Source organism: Thermochaetoides thermophila, assembly GCF_000221225.1.
Source record: "Thermochaetoides thermophila DSM 1495 unplaced genomic scaffold scf7180000011822, whole genome shotgun sequence".
NCBI lineage: Eukaryota > Fungi > Ascomycota > Sordariomycetes > Sordariales > Chaetomiaceae > Thermochaetoides > Thermochaetoides thermophila.
Genome location: NW_006383038.1, coordinates 2,559,563 through 2,584,569, shown reverse-complemented (window position 1 = coordinate 2,584,569; position 25,007 = coordinate 2,559,563). Strand labels below are relative to the sequence as shown.

The 25,007-nt window shown below is 52.8% G+C and overlaps 7 protein-coding genes and 1 pseudogene across 8 annotated transcripts; 3 read left to right on the top strand and 5 right to left on the bottom strand.

Moving 5' to 3' along the window:
* Positions 1 to 1,485: 1,485 nt before the first annotated feature.
* CTHT_0071510 (putative finger protein) lies at positions 1,486 to 3,126 on the top strand (the record flags this gene model as incomplete). The annotated part of the gene is made up of 1 exon (XM_006697357.1): positions 1,486 to 3,126. One exon carries the CDS (start codon positions 1,486 to 1,488, stop codon positions 3,124 to 3,126), a length of 1,641 nt encoding a protein of 546 aa, XP_006697420.1.
* A 1,387-nt stretch (positions 3,127 to 4,513) lies between these two features.
* CTHT_0071500 (uncharacterized protein) lies at positions 4,514 to 6,091 on the bottom strand (the record flags this gene model as incomplete). Its single annotated transcript, XM_006697356.1, has 1 exon — positions 4,514 to 6,091. One exon carries the CDS (start codon positions 6,089 to 6,091, stop codon positions 4,514 to 4,516), a length of 1,578 nt encoding a protein of 525 aa, XP_006697419.1.
* Positions 6,092 to 7,980: 1,889 nt separating this feature from the next.
* Positions 7,981 to 9,534, bottom strand: CTHT_0071490 (uncharacterized protein; the record flags this gene model as incomplete). The annotated part of the gene is made up of 1 exon (XM_006697355.1): positions 7,981 to 9,534. One exon carries the CDS (start codon positions 9,532 to 9,534, stop codon positions 7,981 to 7,983), a length of 1,554 nt encoding a protein of 517 aa, XP_006697418.1.
* Positions 9,535 to 10,053: 519 nt separating this feature from the next.
* On the bottom strand, positions 10,054 to 14,701 carry CTHT_0071480 (uncharacterized protein; the record flags this gene model as incomplete). Its single annotated transcript, XM_006697354.1, has 4 exons — positions 10,054 to 11,271; positions 11,335 to 14,314; positions 14,410 to 14,562; positions 14,640 to 14,701. 4 exons carry the CDS (start codon positions 14,699 to 14,701, stop codon positions 10,054 to 10,056), a joined length of 4,413 nt encoding a protein of 1,470 aa, XP_006697417.1.
* Positions 14,702 to 16,096: 1,395 nt separating this feature from the next.
* Positions 16,097 to 17,038, top strand: CTHT_0071470 (putative pre-mRNA splicing protein; the record flags this gene model as incomplete). Its single annotated transcript, XM_006697353.1, has 1 exon — positions 16,097 to 17,038. One exon carries the CDS (start codon positions 16,097 to 16,099, stop codon positions 17,036 to 17,038), a length of 942 nt encoding a protein of 313 aa, XP_006697416.1.
* An 8-nt stretch (positions 17,039 to 17,046) lies between these two features.
* On the bottom strand, positions 17,047 to 19,572 carry CTHT_0071460 (glucosidase-like protein; the record flags this gene model as incomplete). The annotated part of the gene is made up of 7 exons (XM_006697352.1): positions 17,047 to 17,139; positions 17,465 to 18,144; positions 18,200 to 18,588; positions 18,654 to 18,905; positions 18,966 to 19,067; positions 19,118 to 19,215; positions 19,372 to 19,572. 7 exons carry the CDS (start codon positions 19,570 to 19,572, stop codon positions 17,047 to 17,049), a joined length of 1,815 nt encoding a protein of 604 aa, XP_006697415.1.
* Positions 19,573 to 20,995: 1,423 nt separating this feature from the next.
* Positions 20,996 to 22,774, top strand: CTHT_0071450 (cyclopropane-fatty-acyl-phospholipid synthase-like protein; the record flags this gene model as incomplete). Its single annotated transcript, XM_006697351.1, has 4 exons — positions 20,996 to 21,112; positions 21,186 to 21,672; positions 21,737 to 22,488; positions 22,547 to 22,774. 4 exons carry the CDS (start codon positions 20,996 to 20,998, stop codon positions 22,772 to 22,774), a joined length of 1,584 nt encoding a protein of 527 aa, XP_006697414.1.
* A 640-nt stretch (positions 22,775 to 23,414) lies between these two features.
* Positions 23,415 to 24,602, bottom strand: CTHT_0071440 (annotated as a pseudogene; the record flags this gene model as incomplete). The annotated part of the gene is made up of 3 exons: positions 23,415 to 23,677; positions 23,739 to 24,260; positions 24,572 to 24,602. Coding segments are annotated over 3 exons (816 nt in total).
* Positions 24,603 to 25,007: the final 405 nt, after the last annotated feature.

Below are 25,007 nucleotides of genomic sequence, written 5' to 3'. Positions count from 1 at the left end.
GGTGAAGAGTCGGTTGCCGATCTGGTGGCTGCATGCGCAGGTCGCTGACAACGGCATGGGCGAAGTTGCCCAACTTCTCTTCCAGCTCCGCGCGGAAAAATACCGCGGGAAGGATGCTCTTGTTGGTGGTGGCATGGGACATTTGTGAGGAACAGGGACTGGCGAGGGCTAGAGGAATGTAGGCTGGGCAGTACAACCCGCCCTGTGTGATTGGGACAAGTCGGGTTCTGGGTGTTGATGTTGGTTGGTGCAGTAAAGAGTCTGAAGCAGGCGACCGATGGGGTTGAAATCTCAATTAAAGAAGCTGCAAAAGCTGTGCATCGTCCCCGCATTCGGGCCACAGCTGGATCTGGATGTATGTCTCCTGGCTAGCCACGTTCTGAGAGCGGCATTCCGTTTGCACCAGGAAGCAATATCATCAAGGATGGAACACGTATCCTGCACGTTATCTGTTTCCCGCAGGATGGACAAACAGGAGGCATCTGGCATTTCCGTCTCAACTGTGACATTATTTCTGCAAGATATGTAAACGACAGGTAGCTAAGCAATTCAGTCTGATACCTGGTAACTTCAAATAGACCCAGCTCAACATGTGTTAAGGCAATGTCTTGGGCACCACCATGTCTGGCGAAGTCACTTTCGCCACTAGTCGGCCCCAAAGCCGCACCCTTGACATGGGATCTGACGTCCTCGCCTCTATATACTCAGCAACTTCAGTTCTTGTTTTACCTAGCCGTCATCCTACGGACCAGTGCCGTATTTGCTGGTAGTTTTCTCTCCAACAGCGATGCCAGAGCCAACTCCCTCAAGATTTGCCATTGATGCCGACAATGAACACTCTGTCGATCTGAGAAACCCAAATATGATCAAACTATGGATTCATCTAGCACTGAACCCGTTCCATGGAAGTCATGGCTTTCCAAGTCACGCCCTAGATGGGGCGATATATCAGCAATCGCATTTGAATTTCCTGGGAAAGCAAGTCCTAAAGTCCGGGTTATCAGCTTCCCATTTGTCCCGGTGACTTGCAGTTCTCAAATTATGGGGATGTTACTTGCCAGCAGCAATCATCACGAAAGGGCAACGTGACCGGAACCCCACAAATTGTTCCAAGCCCCTTCCTCAGCACTCCAATATGGGCTCCTCTGCCTGCCTAGCGTGTGTTAACTTGTTGCTCGCCTCTCCAATCGTCCGGTCCTTGAAAACACTGAAGTCTGACAGCCCAGACCTCGATCCTTTCCTCTCACAAACCTCCTTTTTCCTATGGTAGCACTTCCTCACTACCACGAAGAGCCCTAGAGAATCCATCAATCTTGTCCGCCCCTAGAACTCGTGCCAGCTCCTATGTCTTCCAAACTCTTTTTCCTCTGGAACAATCCTATTCTGTATCGCCATCGAGGCATGCCTACTTAGAACGCACCCTATCGTTATCCCAACCGCGAAACTTCATCCCACAGCGAATTGCCACAATTTTCCCACTTGCTCATGTCGTTTAAGCCACCCATCTACCGAATTCCTGCGCTGGAGGAGGTTGACGGTCTTTGGCCAGGCTGGGCCTCGAGCCTGAATCACTCTCTTCGCCAATTCATCCGTCTGCTCCAATGTCCCGTCTGCTCGAATCTGATCCAGGATGCGCGAGCCCTGCCGTGCGGCTGGGCTGTCTGCGACGCCTGTGTCCCGCCGTCGTACATGAGACAGGACGCCTCGTGGCCCAGGAACAGATTGCTCTCCTTTCGCTGCCCAATCCTAGCCTGTCGCCAGACGCACGCAACAGCTGATAGTAGCACCGATTTTGTCCTGAGAGCTGTTGTGGATGCAGCAAAGAACATCTTAGATACGGCACACGATTCGGTGAAGGGCACTCGCGAAACATACTATCAGCTCTACTTGTTGAGCGTTGCCGTCGTCAAACCCAACGTTCACATCGACTCCAGCCTCAAAGCTCTGGGCCACCCACAGCCTGTCAAAGTCCCAGGGCCTGCCGGGAAGCTCGTCGAACTGCATTCACTGGTCAAGCAACGCAGGCTTCCGTATGGTACTGAAGTGGAGATTCAAGGCACACCCCAAGAAACTCCTAATGCTCAAGCCAGTGAAGATCTCTGTGTCCAAAAACTGGACGACGAGCTCCTAGAAGCCATCAAAAAGGCAGTTCGAGACCACTTGGAGTGCCGCATCTGCCTGCTTACCTTTTTTGATCCCATCACGACGTCCTGCGGCCATACTTTCTGCCGTCCCTGCCTTGAGTACCTTTCGGATGCCGAGCTTCAGGGTACATTGTTGATGTGCGCTTTATGCCGCAGTAAACTCTCCATGCGGCCCCAGATTCTCGCTGCGAATTTGGCCTTGACCAGATTTGTCAATTTCTTCTGGCCAGGCTCTGTTCCAGAGCGCCTGGAGAACGCAGAAGCTTCCCGCAACTCCTGGAGGGAAAAGCACCAGAACATTCCCTTTATTGTCAGCCCTGTCGTCTTTCCCAGGTCCACAGCACGAATCATCGTTTCCGACCCCAAATTTATACCCGTTGTGCGTCGCGTATGTCAGGGAGACCGCTTTCTCGGCTTAGTGTTCAGCATTAGGGATGCATTGGCACCCTATGGCACACTCGTCAAAGCTGTTAGTCATACAGAGCCTTCCTCGGATCTGTTAATTGTTGACGTAATCGGCATCATGAGAATGTTTATCCTCGAATGTCACAAGATTGAAGAACATGGCTGCTATGGAGGTAGATGGCTGCCTCTCTTCGATGCTAATATTCCATGTCAGCAGGCACTCGAGGTAGGGGAGCTGACGGCCGCTGGTTCGCTCAGTTACGTTAGCTGGTCTCCCCATGTCCCCAGGATCCCTCGCTCAATGCGTCAGATCAACGCGACACCAACCGCATCCCTGATCAAGCTGTGTTACGACTTTGTCAACCGTGAAAGTAAGAAGATGACAGACTATGAGCGACAGCGCATCACTATGGTGGCCGGACCTGTGCCTGAGGATGAGGCACTGTTCCCATTTTGGTTCGCCCGCGTGCTGCCGCTCAAGGAAGACGCACGGCTCTATATGCTCTCCAAGCAGACAGTCAGGGAAAGGTATAAATTGTGTTGGCAGTGGATTATTCTTTGGGAGAGCGGGGACTAGGAGTAAGTCTTTGCTCCACCTACTACCTATGCGATGGAGGAGGCACTAACTAAGAACAGAATCCCCTTCTGCACAGTACAGTAGACGATCCTTGGCTGCTTTCTCGGAGTCTATTTGGAAGTAGTTAGTTTAACAGTGGACAGACGTATGTCGCGGTATCATAGCGCAGTTTAAAGTTCCAGCAGCGTGCTCAGCGACCGCATCTCCTCCCAGGCGTTTTTTTTTCCTGCGTCCGGTAAGAAACATGACGTCCGGACGTCGGTTTGGGGAGCGCATCCAAGGCAATTGTCACATTACTTGGGCCGCAGGACTGCCATCATATATCAGGCAGGACAATCAGCAGGTTGAAAACGCGGATGGTAGCAGTGGCAGCAATGACACTACCCTTGTTTGCCAAGTCAACTTCATCAGTAAGGTTGAAGAGATTGGGTGGGAAGCATTCTGGTAGCGTTGTCTTTTTATATTTTTGTTACTCAACTATTATGGGATGGAGTAGCGTTCTATTTGTACAGAGCAGCGCTCTTGATCGAATGCGATTCAATTCCCACATTCCCTTTCAGGTCTTGTGGTTGATCACGAATGGTCCCGATCACCATACCTTGGGGCTGGAAATCACTTCATTTGATATGAGGCATCTATCATGGTTTTCATCGTTGGGATTCATCGACCGATATAACGAGTCCACAACCGGACGCAGACCAAGCACCACCTCTGGAGCAATTGTTCCTATGAAACAAGGCTAGAGAGCCCAGGGTGATAAATAGATGGATGGCCAAACAGGTATCGGGTTATTGAACTGTAGGCCACGAGGTACATGGTTGTCTATTAACTTAAAAAAAGGAAGAGGTTCGCTTGTATAGAGGGGCTAGTGACTTGGAAGGTGTGGAGTGCTTGGCTTGGAAAGACAGACGGCTGAACAACAGGGCACGATGATTAGAGACCAAGTATCGAGGCAGTGATTGTTGAGACTTTTGCCTTTTATGACTCGATCAGCCAGAGCTTATCAGTTGTCTCTACCTCAGGTATGGATCCGCATCTGCTTTCGCTTCTCGATGTATCATTGAAAATAGGATAAACGGGGACATGAGAGAGACCAGACAACCCTGTTCACACAATGAGCCAAAGCCTATCGCACCCACAAGTTCGCACAAGCGATCAGTCAGTTTCTCCATCGAACCTTGTCTCTGTTCATCTCATGGAAAGAAAAATTCAAGCAAAGCAAAACGACGCTCGTCAATACAATGAAGAGACGTTCCACTCTGCCCTTTTCAACCTTCACAGTATTCTTATTGGATAAAATACACAGCGAGCTCCTGCCATTGAACTCAACCATCATTTTGTACTACACGAAAAGCACTACAGTATGGGTAAAGAGGTGCCTTCAGCATTACCGCACACCACCCCACCTTCCCCGGCTAGCAGCAGACGAGTTCAGCGCCAATCTGCGGCCAATGTTGCCAAAGCACACACAGCTGCAGAACAGCACTGAAAGCATCCAGATGCTGGCCTCGACGCTCTCCTGGCTCCATCCCCATTCGCCCCACACTAATGCTGTCCTTTCCCCGCCATTCACATCATTGGCACCAGACACATTACCTTGCAATGCCATATGCTGCTGCTGCTCTGTCGGAATAGACGATGCTAGGGGTGACGTCCTGCCATGCATAATCGGCACGGGCATCATCCCCGGGTCAAGACCCATCAGCTTCAGCACAGCACTGCCCGCAAGGCCGACAGCGGCCGAGAAGAAAAAGCCCGGCTTTGAGCGGTCGATTAAGTACCACAGGAAGGGGTTCGCCAGGGCAAGTGTCAGTGACACTTGCATGGTTGAAGTCCATGGCAGCTTGCGGATGGCAAAGACGATGCCGACGAAGGCGCCGATGCCACGCATGATAAGCGGCCAGTCTGCTTGCGAGGCGGCAGCGCGCGAGCCGGCTGAGGTAGCTTCAGAATTGGCAGTGTTGTTGGTGACGGACGAAGGGACATTCGGGAGTTCCTGCATGCCGAGTGCGGAGGCGCGACGTTGACGCTGTCTCTGCTGGCGAGTCTGGCGCTTGGTGGGCTTCTCGTTCCCGGCGTTCCGGACCCGGGTTGCGATAGTCTCTTCCCAGATGCGATCGAACCATGGGAGGAAACTGCCCAGTGCGACGCCTGCGATTCCCCAAATCATGAGGTACCACCACCCCCCTGCAACCTTACTGCTGCAGCCATTTGCCGTGGCACCCTGAATCTCCTCCTTAAGGCCTTCCTCCACGACTTGCAGTAACTGTAATTTCCGTGCTGGGTCGCCCGGCAACCTCGTTACCAGCACGCCGTAACCCACGCCAAGGGCGAAGAGCAGCATCGCGCGGACAGTGAGCGCGAGCGCTACTTGTCTTTTGCTCATCGGCTGTGGGATTGCATTTGCTGCCGCCGCCGTCGCATCGATTCTACCGCTTAGCGATGGGGCAGCTGGGGAGTTCTGATCCTGCTCGTCCTCGTTATCATCATCATCATCATCATCATCATCGTCGTCGTCGTCGTCGTCGTCGTCGTCATCGATCGCTTCCTCATAATCCTCCCCCGGATCCCTACTGAAGGGGTCTGTTGTTGTGGGCGAGTAGATGCCATACAGGGTAGGCGATGTGAGATTGAAGTAAGATGATGTATGAGTAAGCTGGCCTGGGGTGCTGGGTGTGCTGGCATCCGGGCTCCGGGCACTGCTGTCGCCCCAATTGAGGATGTTCTTGAAGCTGGAATTGTTGTGGGCGGCTAGGAAACGCAGATCATTGGCAGTGATGGTGGGTCGCGGGGAAGGAGCCTCGTCTTGGTCGTCCTCATCACTAGGAGGGGTTGGGTTGGAGAAGCGATTGCTCAGGTTGAGGTTGAACGGCCGGCGAGGGATTGGACGAATGATTTCGGGCCCCGTGCTAAACCCAGTGCCGCCGCTGTCTTCAGGTTCCCCTGGACTGGCGTGGTTGCTCATTGTTCCGTTGTGATGGCGAAGTACAAATTGGTGTTGTGTAGGCGTGGATGTGTGGGTGTGAATGTGAGTGTATAAGTGCTGTCTGTTGCCTCACACGCTGGATAGTGTACCCGAGAGTCGATGATGAATCCGTTCGCTTGACACGTAAGAAAGGCAAAAAGTCCACGGATATATAAGAAGCTGGGTTTGGAAGAGAAGAGGGAGCAGACAAAGGAACAAGTTGGGCAAATAAGAGTCTGGTCCGCGGCCTGCAGTTGTGCCAATGGATGAGGAGAGCAAGACTGAGTGGACAGGAAACAGCCAGGTTTTGCTAGAACCCACCACGCTCATACATGCGCTCACGCCTGCACTGCACAAGCACCCGCAGCCAGATGCACCAAGCGTCGGAGCCTAAGAACGCACTGCCGTTGCAGACCGGACCCAATGCAGATTGGCTCGAGATTGGCGCACTATCGGGACAGAGCTGGCTGAGAGTGGCGGCTGGGAAAGCGTATGTCGACGTGGGCAGCGATGGATCAGGCGATGGGGTGGGATGCCGCCGAATGTGTCTGCCACGGGCTGGGTCTGGCTGATAAAATGCTGTTTGATGGCTGGTGGACGCTGGTGGTGCTAGCTGGTGACTGTTGCGTGCGGAATGATGCTATAGTGCAGATGTTGTTGACTTGTGGCTGTTTGTCAGGTTTTATTTCGCCGGTGCGCAGGGACCCTTTTCCAGGTAGCTTAGGGTCATTGCAAAGGGACCCAGGGGGCCCGGGGATGTGGATGGCGGAATTGCTTGGAAATTACAAGTTTAAAAACAGCCCAGGTAGGGAGCCTGGATTCTATGCCAGTGCGCTTCAACCAGACAGTTAGGGGGTCTCGAAGAGCTGCGATCGACAGAAACACTGCGTGTTCGTGCCCAAATCGCAGGGGGATAACTCGAGGAAGACGGTTTGCTATGTACAAGATGTCTTAAAAGCGTGACGGTCCCTGGCCTTCCGATTTTCCAAGAGGCAGAAATTCAAATTGCCCATGTTCCATTTCAATGCTAAAAATCTCTGTGCTGTGAGTGGACAGAGTCGATGCAACGCTGCTGGGCTTGCTGTTTCCCGAGCTGCCCGTCCGAGCATGGCCCCTGGTAACAGGGGTCTTGGACCCAGAACCAGCCAAACAGTCAAGCGTCTGCCTCCAAAACTGCTTCAGCTGCTGCAGCCAGCTCCCGGTGCAGCCTGCTCGCAGAAAGCCTGCGGGGGTGGAGCCAATGCCGCTTGCAGCACCTGCGGGCCACCGGTTGCCGGGCTGGCAGGCCTGGCAGAACTGACAACCCGCAACGCTCGTAACGCATGTGATCTGCCTGAGATCTGGTCCGGTGGTCGCCTGACTGCTGTGCTTCACCGACCCCACTCTCAGCGCCATGAGCCCCTCCTCTTTGCCTACAGCAAAAAGAGCGAGACGCGCTGATGAGGATAAGCCAAGATCTTTTGATAATAGGATTCGATAATCGGCAGGCAGACTCAAGAGATACGACGGTTTTTTCTCCGCTGCCTCTGAGTAGAAATAGTTAGGTTTGAATAGGCGACAGATACGACAGAAGGACGATAATAAACTAAGGGTCCTAGATCGTCAGCTTGACACACGACATCAGCTGACCTGCAGCCCAGCATTCCTGGTCCTTGCTTTTCTCACCTTTCAAATCCAAATCGTTGTGCTCAACAACTGTCAACCGAGTCCTACAGGGAAAAGAGGCTACGGAGCAATACAGCTCATTGGCAGTGTAGAGCCGCAAGGCCAAACCGCCAAGGGAATCAGTTTAATTATGTGCATCATAGACACTTTGTATCATTAGTCCAGCACGTATACCCATATTCGCAGTCAACAAAACATTCAGATTCATAAGCCCCTGATAACACTTATTCATCATCACTCTCCTCGTCCTCGCTTTCCTCGCTGCCAAACTCATATTCACTCTCCTCAACGCCTGCCGGCCGTGGTAGGAAGATGAAAGCGCCCATGCACGTAATCCGATTTTGCGTTTCATATGTGCCGAGCAGTGTGCCGACCTGCTTGCCCTTCTTATCGTCTTCAATGCCCTCCAGGATCTCCTTAACAGCCACCCGCCAAAACCGCACCTTCCCATCGCTACTCCCAGTGACGATGAAGAAAACCTTCTCCTCCGTCTTCTCATCCTCTACAGGGAGGATAACGAAGTCTTTAATCCTTCCAACAACCCCGACGTCCTTTCCACCCATCTGAGCGGCCAGCTTGGCCACGGGCAGATTCTTTCCGTCCGCAGGCTTCTCCAGCCTGTCCTGTGCCGTCGAGCAGAATAGGATACGCCCATCTTCGGCAGCGACAACCAGTACTGTCTCCTCCCTTTCCTCATCCACCGTGACATACTTGAACTCTTGCACCTTGGGCGCCCTCCAGCTGCCCGCCGGTGAGGGCATCACGCGGCATCGGATGCGGCAGTCCATCCCATATACCAGCACGTCGCGATCAAAGCCGACGGCAAATTCATCCTCCCCACCGGTCGAGCTGCCCCAGACAATGCGCCTGGCCTCACCGGTCGACCACTTCCCGCCCTCTCCAATCTCAATCAATGCCTCTTTCTCAAAGTTCAGCACCCTGCTCTTTTTACCCGTCTCCAAATTCCACAACCGCATGCATCTCTCCCCCTTGCTGACGCTAATCATGATCTTATTACTCGGGTGTACCGCAAAATCATTCACCCCGCTCGGCACGGTACCACGCGCAGCTGTGTCGCCGTATGGCCGGCCCTGTGGCTTCGGAATAGGGCACTTGAACGTATGTAGTGGTGTCCAGTCGCGCACGCGCGTGACCGCGATGGTCGAGTCCTCCGACGCAGACAGCAGCTTCGAACGGTTGGGAAAGACGAGCCGTGTGATGTTTGAAGAGTGGTGCAGCAGTGTGCCGAGCTCGCGGTTCTTGGGGTTCTCGAGGATCGGTCGCGGCGCAAGAGACGAGAGCAGCTTAGCGTCGGGGTGCTCGGTCGCGCTCGTAGATGGTGGGTGCGCTGACAAGTTGTAGATATTGATGCGCTCGTCGGTGCTACCAGTGGCGAGCAGAACCTTCTGGGTCTGCCCAGGCGCCGGATTAGACGGTGGCGAAAGGGCCAGGCAGCGGATTGCTGAATTGTGTGCGTTGAAGAGGAATGTGTCGGCGAACTCGACCTCGTGTTTTGGCTGTATGCGGTCTTCTGACTTCTTGGGCTTGGACTTCGAGTCCTGCTTCGGCTCCTCTTCGTCAAGCAGAGGCGGCCTGACCGTTGCGATAATGCCATGCAAAACTCGGTCATAAGAACCGGCCACGATTTGGATCTTGACAGGGCCGCTGACCTTCTTGAAGGTCGGCTGGATCGATTTCTGCTTCTGGCTAGGTGCCTTCGCCTTTTTGGCTGAGCTTTGTGAGCCAGCAGGCTCACTTTCCGCTTTTCTCTTGCCCATTATGTATGCTGTTTGTTGACCAATGTCTCTGTCCTGGTTAGTGACGCTGATTTCGCTGATGGTCGATGCGTTCTTGCGACTTTAAGTTCGAGATTTTGTCAAAAATAAGTGGAGCCGTCGTGTTATCTTATCATCAAAGTTTCTTGGCACAAACATGTTGACATGTTGTCCCCGCGGATAAGAGCAAACGTGAAAGTGACCTCGACCTCACATATGAATTTGCTGAAATGGAGCACTTCTACTCATACCGTCCCCAATGCAATGGCTTTCCTGAAAAATATACACTGATCATTTGTGTGACCAATCGTTAAAAGAATATCTACACTAAAGTATCATCACACTCTCGCTTCACGAGAGATCCTTCTTGTCCCAGCCCAGGGACAAACTGATAGTCAAGCCAATCCGCCAATCAACCCAGCCCTTCATCCGACCCGACTTCCAAGCCAGTAATAGTGATATCCTGTTATTACAGCATTGCTCCATAGAACAGACCTGTCAACATTACGCATACAGGCGACCTCACTTCGTAGCAGGAGTCGCGCTCCCGCTTGGTTGCCGCTGATGTTGCGCGGCTTGTTGCTGTGCTGCTGCTGCTTGCTGAGCCGCCACGACTTGCTGTGCTGTCGCAACCTGTTGAGCCGCAGCAACCTGTTGAGCCGCAGCAACTTGTTGAGCAGCAGCTACCTGTTGTGCTGCGACCTGCTGAGCAGCAGCTTGCTGAGCGGCCGCCTGTTGGGCTTGTGCTTGCGCTTGTGCCTGAGCTTGAGCCTGCTGCGCTCGCAAAAGCGATGCATATTGATGTGGACTGTTCATCGGTTGCTGGGCCACAGCACCTGCCGCAACATTCATGGCAGCTTGCTGTTGGCTTTGCACAATTAGCCTTCCCAAATGCTCTGTTGCAAGCTGCCGAATGGTCTCGGGCGGAAGCTGTGGATTCTTGGTACGGTAATGGTTCTCCAGGTCAGCAAGTCGCTGCTGGATCTGCTGGCTGAGGAAGCCGCCCGGCGCCCTTCCTGCCAGGTGTGGCATACTCAATCCTGCACCAGGGGACCCGACCAACCCAGGGGCGCTGGCAGCATTGAATTGTGCCATCATCGCCTGGGCATTTGTCAAAAACGCTCCTTGATTGATTCCGGCCATAACACTCCGGAGAGGCGCCGCAGCCGCTTGTAAGCCAGCGGCTTGAGCGAGCTGCTGTACTTGCTGAGTCTGTTGCGGTGGCTGCTGAGGTGCCTGGGTAACTGCTGGCTGCTGTTGGCCCTGCTGGGTTTGCTGAGCGCTGGCCTGCTGGGCTTGGGCTTGCTGTTGGGCAGCTTGCTGAGCGGCCTGTTGCTGTTGTTGTAGCTGAATTGCCGCCCGTTGTTGGTTCTGGATTGAGCGGGCCTGAAGCATGAGGTTGATATCGGGTTGTGGCGATACCATGGGCACCCGATGTTGAGCAGCAGCGGCAGCGGCCTGCATAGCTTGGAGCTGAGCTTGAGGGAGACCAGCCATCTGGATAGGTGGAACAAGTCCGCCAGCTGCGAGTCGAGCTTGCATGACAGCAGCAGGGACTGCCCCCGGAGGTGTCTGCAGGGGAACACGTGCAGCCGTGCGGTTTTGCCCAGCAGCCATCGCAAGCTGTGCCGGTACGTTGAGACGCGCAGCAGTATTGAGAGAATTGGCAGCCGCAAGTTGAGCTGCGCCCTGCGGAACAGGGATCGCACCAGGAGTGCCGGGAATTGGTACGCCATGACCCTGTTTCTGCTTCCGTGTAAGCAGAGTTTCCGCAAATGCTTCAAGTGTGGACGCAAAACTTACCAGCCTTCTTGCAGCTTCGGCATGCCTTGCGGCATACGCAGCCATCCTCTCAGCAAGTGCTTGATCACGCTCCCACCTCATAAGACTATAGTCACGAGGGGTCTTGTTAATAATTTGTTGCTTGGGCACCTCATTGGCCTTGCGCATAGCAGCCAGATTGGCTGCATGCTGGGCCTTTTGAGCTGCCGTCTCACGCTTCTTGGCCAGCTTCCTCATGGCATCAATAAGAGCCAGATGCTTTTGATTGCGGCGACGCTCAACACGAATGCTTGTGGTCAGTCTTCTCTTGATGAGCGGAGCCGCAGAGCCACTAGAACCAGCCTGCTGTTGCTGCCCTTGTTGCTGTGGTTGCTGTCCTTGCTGCTGCTGCTGCTGCTGCTGCTGCTGCTGTTGAGCAGCTTGGTTCTGTTGGACGATATTCCGCTGAGCGGCCTCGATACGCGCCTGGTACATCTTGAAGTATGGGGTTCTTGCCATGTCATTGGGAAGACCCTCTAAGCTTCCAAGACTGATCCACCGCTCAAAACATTCCCATGGCGTGCGTCGCTCAGCCCCAGAAACGAAACGTGATGGACTAGATATCAGAGTTGAGATGAGCGACCAGTTGTACGAGCACTCGCGGACCAGAGTTTTTAGTTGTTCGTCCTCTGCCAAGGTCCACTGAGAAGCCACCCGGCATTCATAGAAGCTCTGGGGAGGCATCGGATGCTCGGTAGGTGGCCGAAACTGGTGAGCAGCATGCAGGCGATCCCGGATGGGCTTCATTTCAGGAGAGAATAGCGCCACAGAGGTAATTTCTGGCTGCAGCATAGCGCCGTCGTCCGGCTTGGGCCCAAAAGTGACCTCCTCCTCATCGTCATCTTCTTCCGCGAGATAGTCGTAACGACGACGCTTTCGGGGAGGGCCTTTGTTCGCCAGAACCATCTCGCCTTCAACGTATTTGCTGAGAGGAACGGCAGGTCGCTTCCACTTGGCATCAGGGTCATAATCTGATCCCGTAATATCAAACTTGGGGATTTGGAGAGGGGAGCTATGCAGGGGCAGGTTTTCCAGGAGAAGATCTGCCGCCTTAGAAGGCTGCAGAGCAAAGACACACTCGTCTTCTGATAATGCAAACAGGGCAGTAGGAGCCACTGTTTCCACCAAAGTCTCCAAATGCTCGTCATCAACATCCATGGGCGAATCCGAATGCACCAGATCGGGAACGGGCTCATCAACGCTATCAGATTGACTGGCAGAGTCCCTATGTGATGAACGCGGTGGGATGGCTGCGTTCACCTGGAGCGCCAGTCGTTCCTCAGGACTGGAATGAACCCATTCGGCGCAGGCGTATGCGAGATTCCGAGCAACTGCTCGCTTCCATTTCCGCTCTTCACGAAAATCAGTTCGCATCCACTTCATTTCCTGAAGCAGGACGTCCCAGTGAGATGCCTGCCTAACGGGCTCTGGACATCGTACTGGTTGCCGCAGAGACCATTTGTCGTGTTGTTGCAAGTGATAGACACGACGAAGAATTTTGCAGGCTTGATGGTCAAGTATTGAGATGTATTGATCAGAGGTGGATATGGTCTTGTGTGCTTGGTTAAGTAATTTTTCGAGAGGCTTCATCCACGTCGACTGACGAGTAAAGCCTTCGATGAAGAGAGGTGTGAAGTAATCGTCAGTGGGAATATGTCCCGGCCGCTGCCTGTTAGCGACCGCAGAGTCCTTGTTTTCTGTGGACTTTCTCCTGTTCTGTGGTTTTCCAAATATGACGGTAGGGATGCTCTTGCGGCGCTTCGCTTGAGCCTTGTTGGCAAGAAGCTTGAGCTGAGAAGCCGAAGCAGTTTGAGATGCAGTAATCTCCTTGCCGACATCTCCTGTTACCTGATGTCCGTCCTCTGAAGCTGTCGGTGACTGTTTGCCAGCATCAGGATTCCCTAGGGGTTTGGCTGAAGAGTCACTAGCGATGGGTTTCGCAGGAGGTAACAGGCTGGGCAATGAAGGCTGTTCCTGCTTGCTCGTGGCCTCCGTTGGCACCTCTCGTGCAACACTTTGATTAATAGCTCCATCTGCAGACTTAGAATCGGGTCCGTTCACTCCAGCAGTTTCTGGCTGGTCAATGTCCATGAATTGCGATGCATCTCCAACCTCCTTGGGTTGTGACTCTACATCAGGGCCACTCGAAGCAATAGGTTTGTCTGCTCCGGAACCAACTTGGATATCAGCACTATGAGTCGAGGTGTCTGCAGCCGTAGGTCCAGTGCTTGGAGGCTTGGGATGAAACGCCTTTTGAGTTCCATCTTGAGGTGCTAAAACACTGGCAGCCGCGGACTCTTGAAGGAGTTGCGCTTCCGCACTGCTAGTTGGCGATAGGGTTCCCGTGTCTGATTGCGACGGTGCTGTTGATGGAACTACCCGTGTCACATGGTTTTCCTTCTCGCCGTTGACCAAGCCGTTGGCTAGCGGTTGATCTGCCGTAGGCGCTTCGTCCGTCTTCTCTGGTTCGTGTGGGCATTCATGGTCGGGGCTGGTATTCGCCGACACATCGTGAACCGCAGGTGTCAACGACTGAGCAGTAGAACCAGGGGAGGACAAAGTGTCGGCCTGGATATCACGGAAACTAGTGCTCGCATCACGCCCCGCCGGTTGCGAATCTTCCTGTTGTTTGCTCAATGATCCGTGGTCTAAGGTGGCCTTCTCGACATGGTCATTTGTACGGCCGAAGTTTAATGCCTGGATAGATCCATTCGAGGCCTGTAACTTGCCCACGTTCCCTTGAGTGTTGGTAACAGAACCGGGTGCCGTACCATGTTCGGCGGCAAGGTCTTTTGGGGCTGGCTGTGACGGCACAAGCAAGTCGACTTCATCTTTCAGTGAGCTATCATCGAGGGGTCTCTCTGGGATTCCTTCGGGTATCGTATCCGAAGCGGAAGAGGGAGGGAGAGTAAAGAGGCGCTTTCGCAGGGCAGGAATGTTCAGGTCGTTGAGCCTTCGACCCCTGCGTGTTTATCGCATTAGAAGGACGATGTGACGCGACGCGATCACGTCGTAGAAAAGGGTTAAAAGTGTATCTAGGGTTCAGCAGCAACATACTTGAGGATATCACAATCATTCAAAAACTTTGCTTCGTCGGGCCGGGTAGGTGGTGCGTCGGGGTCGCTAAAGTCATGGTTTGGGAGAGCATTCTCATCGGTCGCAACAGCGTAAAGCTCTCGTAGTTTGCGTTTCCGCGTCTGCACGATTGAGCTGCACACTGTTAACATCGACTATTGCACATAAAAATGACAAGAAAAATGAGCTCTATGCAATGGTATACCTCTTACCTTGATTCAGCCCGTTTTAACTGCAGCAGCTTCAGGCGATCGGTGAGCCCGAGCTCAGACATGTCATCAGCGACCGCGACATCCGTTTTCAATCAAACGGATGTCGATTTCAATTTGAGCAGGGCAAAATGAAACGAGAACTGCAATTTTGGGAGATGCAGAGGGCTGGCGTTGCGACTTTTTTGACACCAGATGGATCGACTGACGTGTCGCGAGTAGAGGGTAAATCTCTGTCGAGCCGCTATGAGGGGGGTTAGGTCGAGAGGTTGGGGCCGATGCACACCAGTACGGGGGTCGAAAAATGTTAAAGACGGGGACCGTATCAGCAGCCGAACAAGGTGCAGAGGGCGAATGCAGAGGGCGAAAAAGGTGGTGCTGACGACAGGCTGGGGCCGTGTTCAGAAGGAAAGAGGCCTAAAGTCCCACTGAAGAGGGCCTCAGCGCGCCGCGGTCAGCCGGTCTGGCGGACAGTGCAAGTGCAGTGACCTTATTTTTATTCGCACGGACTGATTGATGTGGGCGCCTGTGCCGCTTGACAAGAGGACTTGTCCCCGAGGATCACCCGCTCCCAGCAGGCCTGTGATCGAAGCTATGGAAGTAAAAGGAGAAAGTTGACGAGGAAACAAAAGAGCGATACCTCTGGGAGACTCGGAAGGAGATGCTCAGGATTCCTTCTTGCGACCCCTGCGCTTGCGCGAAAGTTGGAGACTTCTCCAGCGATTCGGCGCGAGCGGGCCATTGTTTGCCTCGTCCAAGTCCGAAGAGGGCAGGGGAAGTGGCCCGGTGTAGGATCCCGAGCTGAAAGGGCGATAATGAGAGCGCGCGATGCTTTGAGAGGCAGAGAGAAGCGAGAAGATGTAAGGATCACATGGTTCCGATTGAAGAGCAGGTTGAAAGTGAAAAAGCGAGCATTCTCGCGGGGGGCGTCAGTGGAGAGACAGTCTGTATGAGATTGAATGCAGGTGTCTCTGGCTTATGGATACGGGGCGGTTAAAGTCGTGCCTGAGGCCACGCATGCGGGACGCCCCACTCCGAGGAGCCAGGAGCCAAAGGAACCTCAGATAACACAAATGTAATTTACGTACGGTATACCGGTCAACAATCGTGGACTTGAAGGGGAGCTTCTGGGAAATCTGTTAGCTCCTTCGCTGTTGAGCCTTTCGTATGAAATATTGTTGTCCTCTTGCTTTTATCAACTGGGACATCAATCCAACAGCTACTGAGGAAACTGGGCCAGGTAACCATCATCACCAGTAGCACCTGGAAGGTGTCAAGTGAGTGGTGTATCCGTAATTTAACGCGGCACTCTTACCTGCGTCAGCTCTGGGCGGCCGAGTCCTGACGCGCGCCACTTTGCGTTTGCATGACCCCAGCCATGCCTTTAACATCGAGTACCACCATCTCTGTGCGTGCATTATTTAGCTTTATCAATTTCTGCAACAACAACAATAACAACAATGTCAGATCACGATACAAAATCTTCAAGAATAAACATCCAACTCGGGAAGTCTTCCAGGTCCTCGCTGGACATAAAGAAACGCTCTCGTCCTGTTTATGGAAAGCAATACCGAGCGCATGCGCTGCACGACGAATCTGAATCCGACGACGGTGATTTTGAGCAGGAATATGGGCGCGCTGAAGCAATCACATCATACGATATCTACGATACAAAGTCAGACGGCGGAGACCGGCGAAGAGCCCGGGACCGTTCTTCAAGCAGCGACCGTGATAGATCACGGACTCGCAACGGAGACACAGCGTCCGATAGAAGGGATAAGGCCAGGCGTGACGATGAAGACCGGTCGAGGAGTCGCAATAGCAACGGAGTTGAGGATAATGAAACCGAAAAAAATCCGATCAAGTATGGATTGACAATCAAGACGAAGAGCAGAGAGGACATAGGCGAACGAACTTCGCGAGACAGTCGCTCTCAATCCGAAGACTTCGGGAAAGAAGGAAAAGGTTCGAAGACCCTCGAAGAGGAAGCCCTAGAAGCCCTCATGGGATCTGGAGTGCCGAAACGCAAACAGCCCGTATTCGACGAGCCTGACAGAGAGCCACAGCTTGAGGATTACAAGGCCGTCCCTGTTGACGACTTTGGTGAAAACCTTCTTCGCAGCTTTGGGTGGGATGGCAAGATGCGCGGTAAGGTTAAAGAGGTAAAGCGTTACGCAAATCTCGCTGGCCTTGGTGCCAGAAACGTTAAAGAGGCCGAAGATCTCGGTGCGTGGGATCCGAAGGCAGGCAAAAGTTCCTCCTCCCGGCCGGTACGACTAGACGACTACCGAAGAGAAGAGGAGCGAAAACGCCGGCGTCTGGAGGACAAGTACGGAGATAGCTACAAAAGAGAACGCGAAAGAGAACGGGAGCGGGAACGGGAGCGTGGGAGTGACAGGTAGACACAGCACTACTCAGACATCTGCAACTGCCAGATTATGCCCAAGGCTCTGGCTTGGGTCAACAACCTAGTGGTCAGGTTTTGATAATAGCGGATGGATTTCTGAACTCCGATCTAGTGTCAGCTTCCCCAGGCGTGCTCAGAAACAAGGCTTTTCTGAACAATGACTTAATTCTGGTTCATTGACTCCGAAGATCTCATGTAAGTTGGCATTCAACACAAGGCATTCGTGTGCGGACTGTCTAAGTATTTAAGGGGCAGCAAAAACGCAAAGTACGTGGGACTGAGTGCATGAATAGACGCATAGATAGACAGATACCTCAAATCAAGACGAGAAGATACCCCAGATACATAGTGTCCCAGATCAACGATGTGCGAGATACAGCCTGCCTTCCCAAGGCCTCAATATAATTTTCCTCCCGCTTACAGTTGTTTCCATATCTTCAGCATCCTCGTAGCTTCCAACAGTGAAGACCAGCTCATCATATCCAGGAGTATCAGGCAGCTGGACTTCCTGCTCCTCCCCGGAAAAATTCAGCGCTACCATTGCAACCTTCTTTCCATCTTGTGTTTTCTTTCCGAATACAAAAGTCTTCTCATCATCCATCCCAAATCCTTCAAACGACCCATGCACAAGTACATCGCGATGCTGCTTCCGGAACCGTATCATCTGTTTCCAGAAACCCAGCACTGATGTCTCTCCCTGAGCCAGCTGTTTGGCGACATTGATCTCCCTCCAGGCATCATGCACACGCATCCACGGGCCCTTCTCGCAGTCCGTGAAGCCAGCATGCACGCCAGTATCCCACTGCATCGGAAGTCGTGCGTTATCGCGTCCCAAAATCTGCAGGCTGCGCATAACGTACGCCAACTCTGCTGGGTCGTTGTTGGTCTTAGCAGCCACAGCGTGGTAGAAGTTGACTGACTCGATATCTTTGTATGAGGTGATGGGCCAGGTGTGTGGGATGTTGATCATTCCAATCTCTTGACCTTGGTAGAGGAAGAGTGTTCCAGTGAGAGAAGTGAGCATCAATGCGAGAAGCTTGGCCGAAGCAACGCGGTGCTCCGGGGCGTCGGAGGCGAAGCGTGAGACGGAACGTCCTTGGTCTGTTGCCATAGTTAGAAGTTGTCGCGCATCATAGGCATCGAATGAGACACATACCATGATTTTCACAGAACACTGTCGTCCAGCCGTCGGTGCCCTCAATGAACTGTTGCCACTTGGCCACAATGCCCTTGAACTCTGGCAGTTTCCAGTCCTGATAATAGTACCTGTACTCTTTGCCTTGTCCGATGTCCACTATATCGAACTGGAACACCATGCTCAGCTGCTTCTCGCTGGCACGAACATATCTGAGTACTTCCTGAGGGTCTCGGGTGTGAGGTAGCTCTCCCACTGTCACGGGATCGTAATGGCTCAAGACTTGCTCATGCATCTCCCGAAGAAACTCATGAATCCGAGGACCATTAGCATAGTAACACCATGCCGGCTGCTCATAGAATTTGGGATCGACAATGGGGGCGTCCTTGTAGTCGGGCTCCTTGGAGTACCTGTTGATGTGTCCATCAGCCTACTGAGCTGTACAGGCGATGATAAGGCTTAATGTTTTGCTCACATATTGACGCAATCAATACGGAAGCCATCTACTCCCTTATCCAACCAGAAGCGCATGATCGTGTCGTAAATTGCCTTTCTGACCTCCGGGTTTTCCCAGTTGAGGTCAGGCATCTCCTTCGCAAATAGGTGAAGATAGTATTCCCCTGTTTGCTCATCATACTCCCACGCAGGACCTGAGAAATAGCTTCTCCAGTTGGTGGGTGGTAGTCGAGTTCCATCCTCAGCATATCTTGGCGGCTTCCAGATGTACCTAAACCGTTGAATTAGCCATGTTGTTTGAGTTCCAAAAGGAGTGTCACGATGCCACTACCAATCGCGCTTCGAGCTGTCCCTTGAGGATCCCGACTCCTTGAACCAAGCGTGCTGGTCTGAGGTATGGTTGACGACAAGATCCAAGATCAGCTTCATACCCCTGATCGGAGGTTAGCTGAGTCTCAAAAAATTAAGCTGATGGGACATCACCTTTTGTGGCAGCCCTCAATGAGATCTTCCATGTCTTTCAAAGTTCCGTAAGGAGGGTACACTTTTTGGTAGTCCGAGATATCATAACCCATATCAACCTTCAGTTTGTCAGTTTCAAGGCAGGATTTTCACTCCGGGTACAGCACAGGATGCAAAACCCGCGTGTTAGAGAGCAATGCTGGGCAAAGACTATGGCTGACCTGAGGACTGTCAAATCTGTGGACATATACATTCAGTAAGTTACGTTTACATACCCCAGGGAACGTAACCTGAGTGAAGACGTACATTGGCGAGACCCAGATGAGGTCGACTCCCAGGTCCTTCAGATAGTCGAGTTTGCTCAGAATACCGGGAATATCACCAAGGCCATCACCGTTGGAGTCCTTGAAGGAGGCTGGGTATATTTGGTAGCAGACAGCATCTTTCCACCATGGGGTCTCTGGCGCGGAGGGCATGATGGTATATTGAACTTCAAAGATAAAGCCAAAAAATGCAAAATCAATGGGATCTTTCAGCATGTAAAATCGAAAGAGGGGTGGAAGGCTCCGGTTCACTCAACCACCCTGAACAGCAAGACACTTAGGTTCAGTGATGAGGTGACAAGAGGCAAGCCCTCTTTGAAACTAGCATTCAAGGACCAAAGGTAGCCGACACAGAAGAAGCAATCCCCTACGTGTTCTTCACATCCAGTCGGAGCACTCCCCAGAGAGGGGTGGCAGCCAATGATCTATGGTACGTACTCAGGTCAAAGATGGGCAGAGATAGGGATGCACATCCCCGCATATGCTGCCCAATATTAGTGTGCATTGGCTTACGACAGTTAACAGGTGGGAGGTTCAGCTGCAGCAGCCATGACACTTGTCCTGGGCGGCTCAACGGAAAATTTTCTCAGCCTATGTCAGGAACCGCTTACTCAGGATTGACTTGACAGAACTAGAAGGCTCCGTCTACATTCTGAGGAAGGCATATGGCTAAGCAACTCTGTTTGAATGCAAATTTTCAAAGGTACCGCGCCCTATAATTTGGGTTCTACACATGTAATTATACCTCCAACGAGCTGGAGATTTGTCTGCAATGAGGGGTCAGGACTGATAGTTAACATGCTCTTTTTAGAGGGCATCATCAACTCTTGAGGACATAGATCTACTTCGTTCAAGTTCAACAGTGCCCATAGCCTGAAAAGCTGACCACAGACCAAACCTTCTTTGTGCATGAGCATATTTGCTTCATCTCCATGACGGAGATCCAGATATTGGATAGGTGTCTTCCCTGCATGCTGGCAGTATCCCAACAACAGCGTGCTGGGCACCAATACGGAAGATCCTCAAAAAGGACAGAAGGCTCTGGGACAGGGAAGTGTCAATCTCATCCATGGAGCGTGCCTGGCAGGACATATTTTTGTGAAGGTCCGGCAGACAATTGTTTATGGATGTCATGAGCTGAAGAAGAAAAGAGGGAAAAGTTTCTGATTTGTGGCGCAACCGTTGCATGTTTAAATCGTTGCACATGCTAGCAGCCTTCTCTGGGCCACGTACAACCCTTGTGCACACCTTCTCGGCGCCAAGGCCACTGGACCCCTGGAATCCACCTGATCCCCTGCGAACAACGTTCTGACTGGCTGGCCAACCTTACCCAACCCAAGTTTGCCCGGCAGCGACTGCCGAAAATGAGCTGTCTCCTGAAAAAAGTGGACGTGTGTAGGTCAGAGTGGACAGCTTCCAGTGTCCGCACCAAGCTCTGGGAACCACCTATCAACATCACAGGTGTTACATCGACCACTTCCTTCCTTCCTCTCCCCTCCCTCTCTTCCCCGTCACTCGTCATCTCTTCCTGCCCACCAAACAGTCCGCTGCGTGGGCTGTCGCAGTAGCAGTCAAGATGTCTAAGGCACAGAGTGTCAACGGCAGTGAGTCCGAGTTTGAGTTTATCGAAACTCCCAAAGCTCCCACGCCCAAGTTCGAAAAGTTCGAGGACTGCGGTGTGCGGACCACATCGGTAAGTTTGCTACTCATTGCGACAGATCGACGGACTATTTGGTCAATTGGCCTTTTCTGACTTCCATTTACAGGTCCCGACCATCAAGAACGGTCCTCTTCCCGCTGACGGTGCTGGCAGCGACACCTTCTCAAACCTCCTGCTCTTTGCTATCCTGAGCGGTGTGCCGTCGTACCTGTCATGGAAAGTTGGCGGTGGCTTCAAGACCACGCTCTTCTTTGCTCTTTTTACCACCATCCCTCTTCTTGCCGCATTTTGGATCATTGCGTCGAGCATCTCGCCCCGCAAGAATGAGAAAGCCAAGCTTCCTGGACGCCCAGTCGAGCACTATCTTACCTTCAAGAAGCCCGCGGACCAAGCACGGTATCACGGCCGGAACAAGATTCCCATGGAGACATTCCACGAAATGTACTTTGACGGTGACGTCGACTTCAATGGAGATGCTCTCGAGGTGCTAGAGTACCGCCACGACTGGGCCAACTTCCGCTTCACCTTTGGCCTCATCAAGTTTTTCCTGACTGGCATGATGCCTGAGGTCATTATGCACACCCGATCTCAGGGTAAGTCTTTATTTCTCTTAAGCCGTCTGCCCCAATTGGCCTTGCTAATGAAGCTCTTGTGCAGACGAGGAGCAAGTGCGCGATCACTACGACCGCGGTGATGACTTCTATGCCTGGTTTCTTGGCCCGCGTATGATTTACACTAGTGGCATCATCAGCGACATCAACAAGGAAGAGACTCTGGAGGAGCTCCAGGATAACAAGCTTGCTGTTGTCTGCGAGAAGATCCAGCTCAAGGAGGGTGAGCGCCTGCTTGATATCGGCTGTGGTTGGGGGACCCTTGCCCGTTTTGCCAGTGTGAACTACGGTGCCAAGGTGACCGGCATCACTCTCGGTCGCAACCAGACTGCCTGGGGCAACAATGCTCTCCGCAAGGCCGGCATCCCTGAGGAGCAGAGCAAGATCCTTTGCATGGACTACCGCGACATTCCTGTTCCTGAGGGTGGCTACCACAAAATTACTTGCCTGGAGATGGCCGAGCACGTTGGTGTTCGCCACTTCTCGTCTTTCCTCAAGCAGGTCTATGACATGCTGGATGACGATGGTATCTTCTTCCTTCAGATTGCCGGTCTGCGTAAGAGCTGGCAGTATGAGGATCTTGTCTGGGGTCTCTTCATGAACAAATACATCTTTCCTGGCGCCGATGCCTCTACCCCTCTTGGCTGGTTCATCGACAAGCTGGAAGGTGCTGGCTTTGAGGTCAAGGCTGTGGATACTATTGGCGTTCACTACTCGGCCACTCTCTGGAGGTGGTATCGTAACTGGATTGCGAACCGTGAGAAGATCGAGGCCAAGTATGGCAAGCGCTGGTACCGCGTAAGTTGCTCCACAATATTACTAGCCAGCTTGGGCAGATGCTCACCAACACCCTTAGATTTGGGAGTTCTTCCTTGCCTACTCCACCATCATTGCCCGTCAAGGTAGCGCCACCTGCTACCAGATTGTCTTGCACAAGAACCTCAACTCGTTCCATCGGATTGAGGGTGTTCCCTCTCAGCATGCCATCCACGGTGCCAAACAGGCTGCCGTTTCTACTAAGGTCGACCTGGCTGCCTGGGCGAAGGCCGAAGCTGCCAACTTCCCCAGTGTTCCGGCTCACTAAAGCGTGCCGTGCTGATATGACGTTGGCGATGACGGTATTATAGAAACGTTCCGCTTTGAAAACATTGTCGCGTAGCATAGCATGCGAGTTCTATTAAAAGGACCAGCAAACTGGTGTTGGTGATAGATGATACGCAATAGGCCGGGCTCCATCTTAAGACGTCTGTAGGAGTATTGCAGGTGGAGAGAATAAAGAGAAATATGTAATGTATGATCTGGAATTACAGGGTGGTTTTGGGATGATAACACCGATCCTGAGTGTAGGTTCTGTAAGCATCTTGGTCTGGTCCCGTTGCCTCTAGAGTGCACGGGCTTAAGAGGTGCTAGTCTGGTTTGTTCGTCTGGTTGCCCTCTGATAGACGGTGTCGTGTCACCCGGATATACTTCATCCAGCGTATGTGTTCCCAGAGCTGTTGAGTATTTTTGCAATTTGGGCTCTAAATCACAGATAAATACTCTACGTTTTATCCACTCCATCGGTAGTCTTTCATTCCAAACACCCATGCATATGCCGCTTCTTAATAGTACAATGCTAACATTTACAAAATAAAGTTTTATTTGATAATATGGCGCCCGTGGGACTTTCCATCAGGATGCCCCTCGTAGTCTTCCTTAGTATTATCCTTTTTATATGACCTGGCTTACCCCTTATTACACTCCTTCTTCCCTCCAGCTGCGGCCGATGACGACGAGGAAAACACCACACCAATACCATCCTTCCAACCGATCGGGATCAGGGCAGCCGCCACATCGTTCACCCCGCGCTCTGTCGCGAGCATGTTGTACTGCGAAGCAGCGTTGCGTGTGTCTAGCACGTCGACGCGGATACCCAGCGCACTGATGGCCTGCCGCGTGGCAGGGCTCAGCGGGCGAATCTCTGGACCGACGCCAACGATCAAGAGGTCTGTTGGCACATATCAGTATGTGCTATGTCCTTACCAGCCGTAGGGTAACTTAAAACCTACCCGGCTTTGGCCAGATAACCCCCAAAACCCCCCACACCTCACTCGGCACCTCCCACTGGCCCTTCTCATTCACCAGCTTCTTACTGCCCTTCGCTTCCCACGGCCGCCAGGTAAACGCCTCGCCACCGACAAGCAGCACCCCGGAGCCACCGCGGACCTGCACCCCTGAGTTGAGCACGAACCCGTCCGCGTGACAGACGTCGATGGACGTGGACGGCACGGGAATGTCGCCGAGCATGTCCATGCGCCCGAAGTCAGTTGTGGGCGGCTCTGAGGGCGGGCGCTCGTCGGGCCGGTTGGTGGTGGCTGTTAGGCGCTGGGGTAAGCGAACGCGGTGGGCGGCGGGTGTGGTGTGGAGGGGGCGTATCCTTGGGGTGGTTGAGGAGGAAGTTATGATGTGGGAGGGCGATCTTTGCTGGGAGGTGAGGAGGGCAGTGCTTTTGCTAGCCGGCCTGAGACGGGGAGCTTGTGAGGAGAGCCATTCTGAACGCGCTTGTACTTGCGGCTGAGAAGGAAGGCATCCTAATGTTTGAAAAGGGACAAATGGGACAGCTTCAGTTCTTAAAAGTTTGCTGATAGGCCTGGAAAAGGTTGACATGATGAACGTGTGTCCAGACCGGACTGTGTAGTTGTGTCCTGTACGTGTGGTCTCGAGCAGCGTTGTCTCAAAGGTGATGAGTGAAGTTTTGGGGATTGCCTAGCTCTATTGGATGGGGAATTTTGGCGTGGGCTCGACGTCATTGCAGGGGTCCTAACGGCCCGAGACCACCGAGAAGAGCCGGCAATTTGTGCTACAACGATCGAAGTTCGATCGGCCCGAGTCCAAAACTTACATATCATATTTCTTGGGGGCAAGTCGACCATGGGGGCTGCAACATGATTCAGATCACCAGGTGCATGGCCTTGAAATGGTGCATGATATTACAACGCGGAAGACTGGATAAGCGGGTATCTCACAGCAGTGACCCCCAAAACACCGGCATGACTGACTCCAAGATCGACACGGCGGGACTGTTGCTTGATTGCTGCTGCTCATGATCGTAATTGGTCGTCATTCGGCGCCCGAATTCCTCCGCTGTACATCTCACAGCCTTCCCGGGCCCCCTTACAGAGCACGGCCTGAAGTCCATTTCCATTTCAAAACCTCATCCCGCAGTGAAATGCAGCCCTAAGAACAGAGACAGCCAATCCCGGCTGTGTGTGCGGGTGTATGGCATGCCGCCCGTTTCCCAAGTGAACATCGAACCCATGAGACCGTCAACCCAGCAA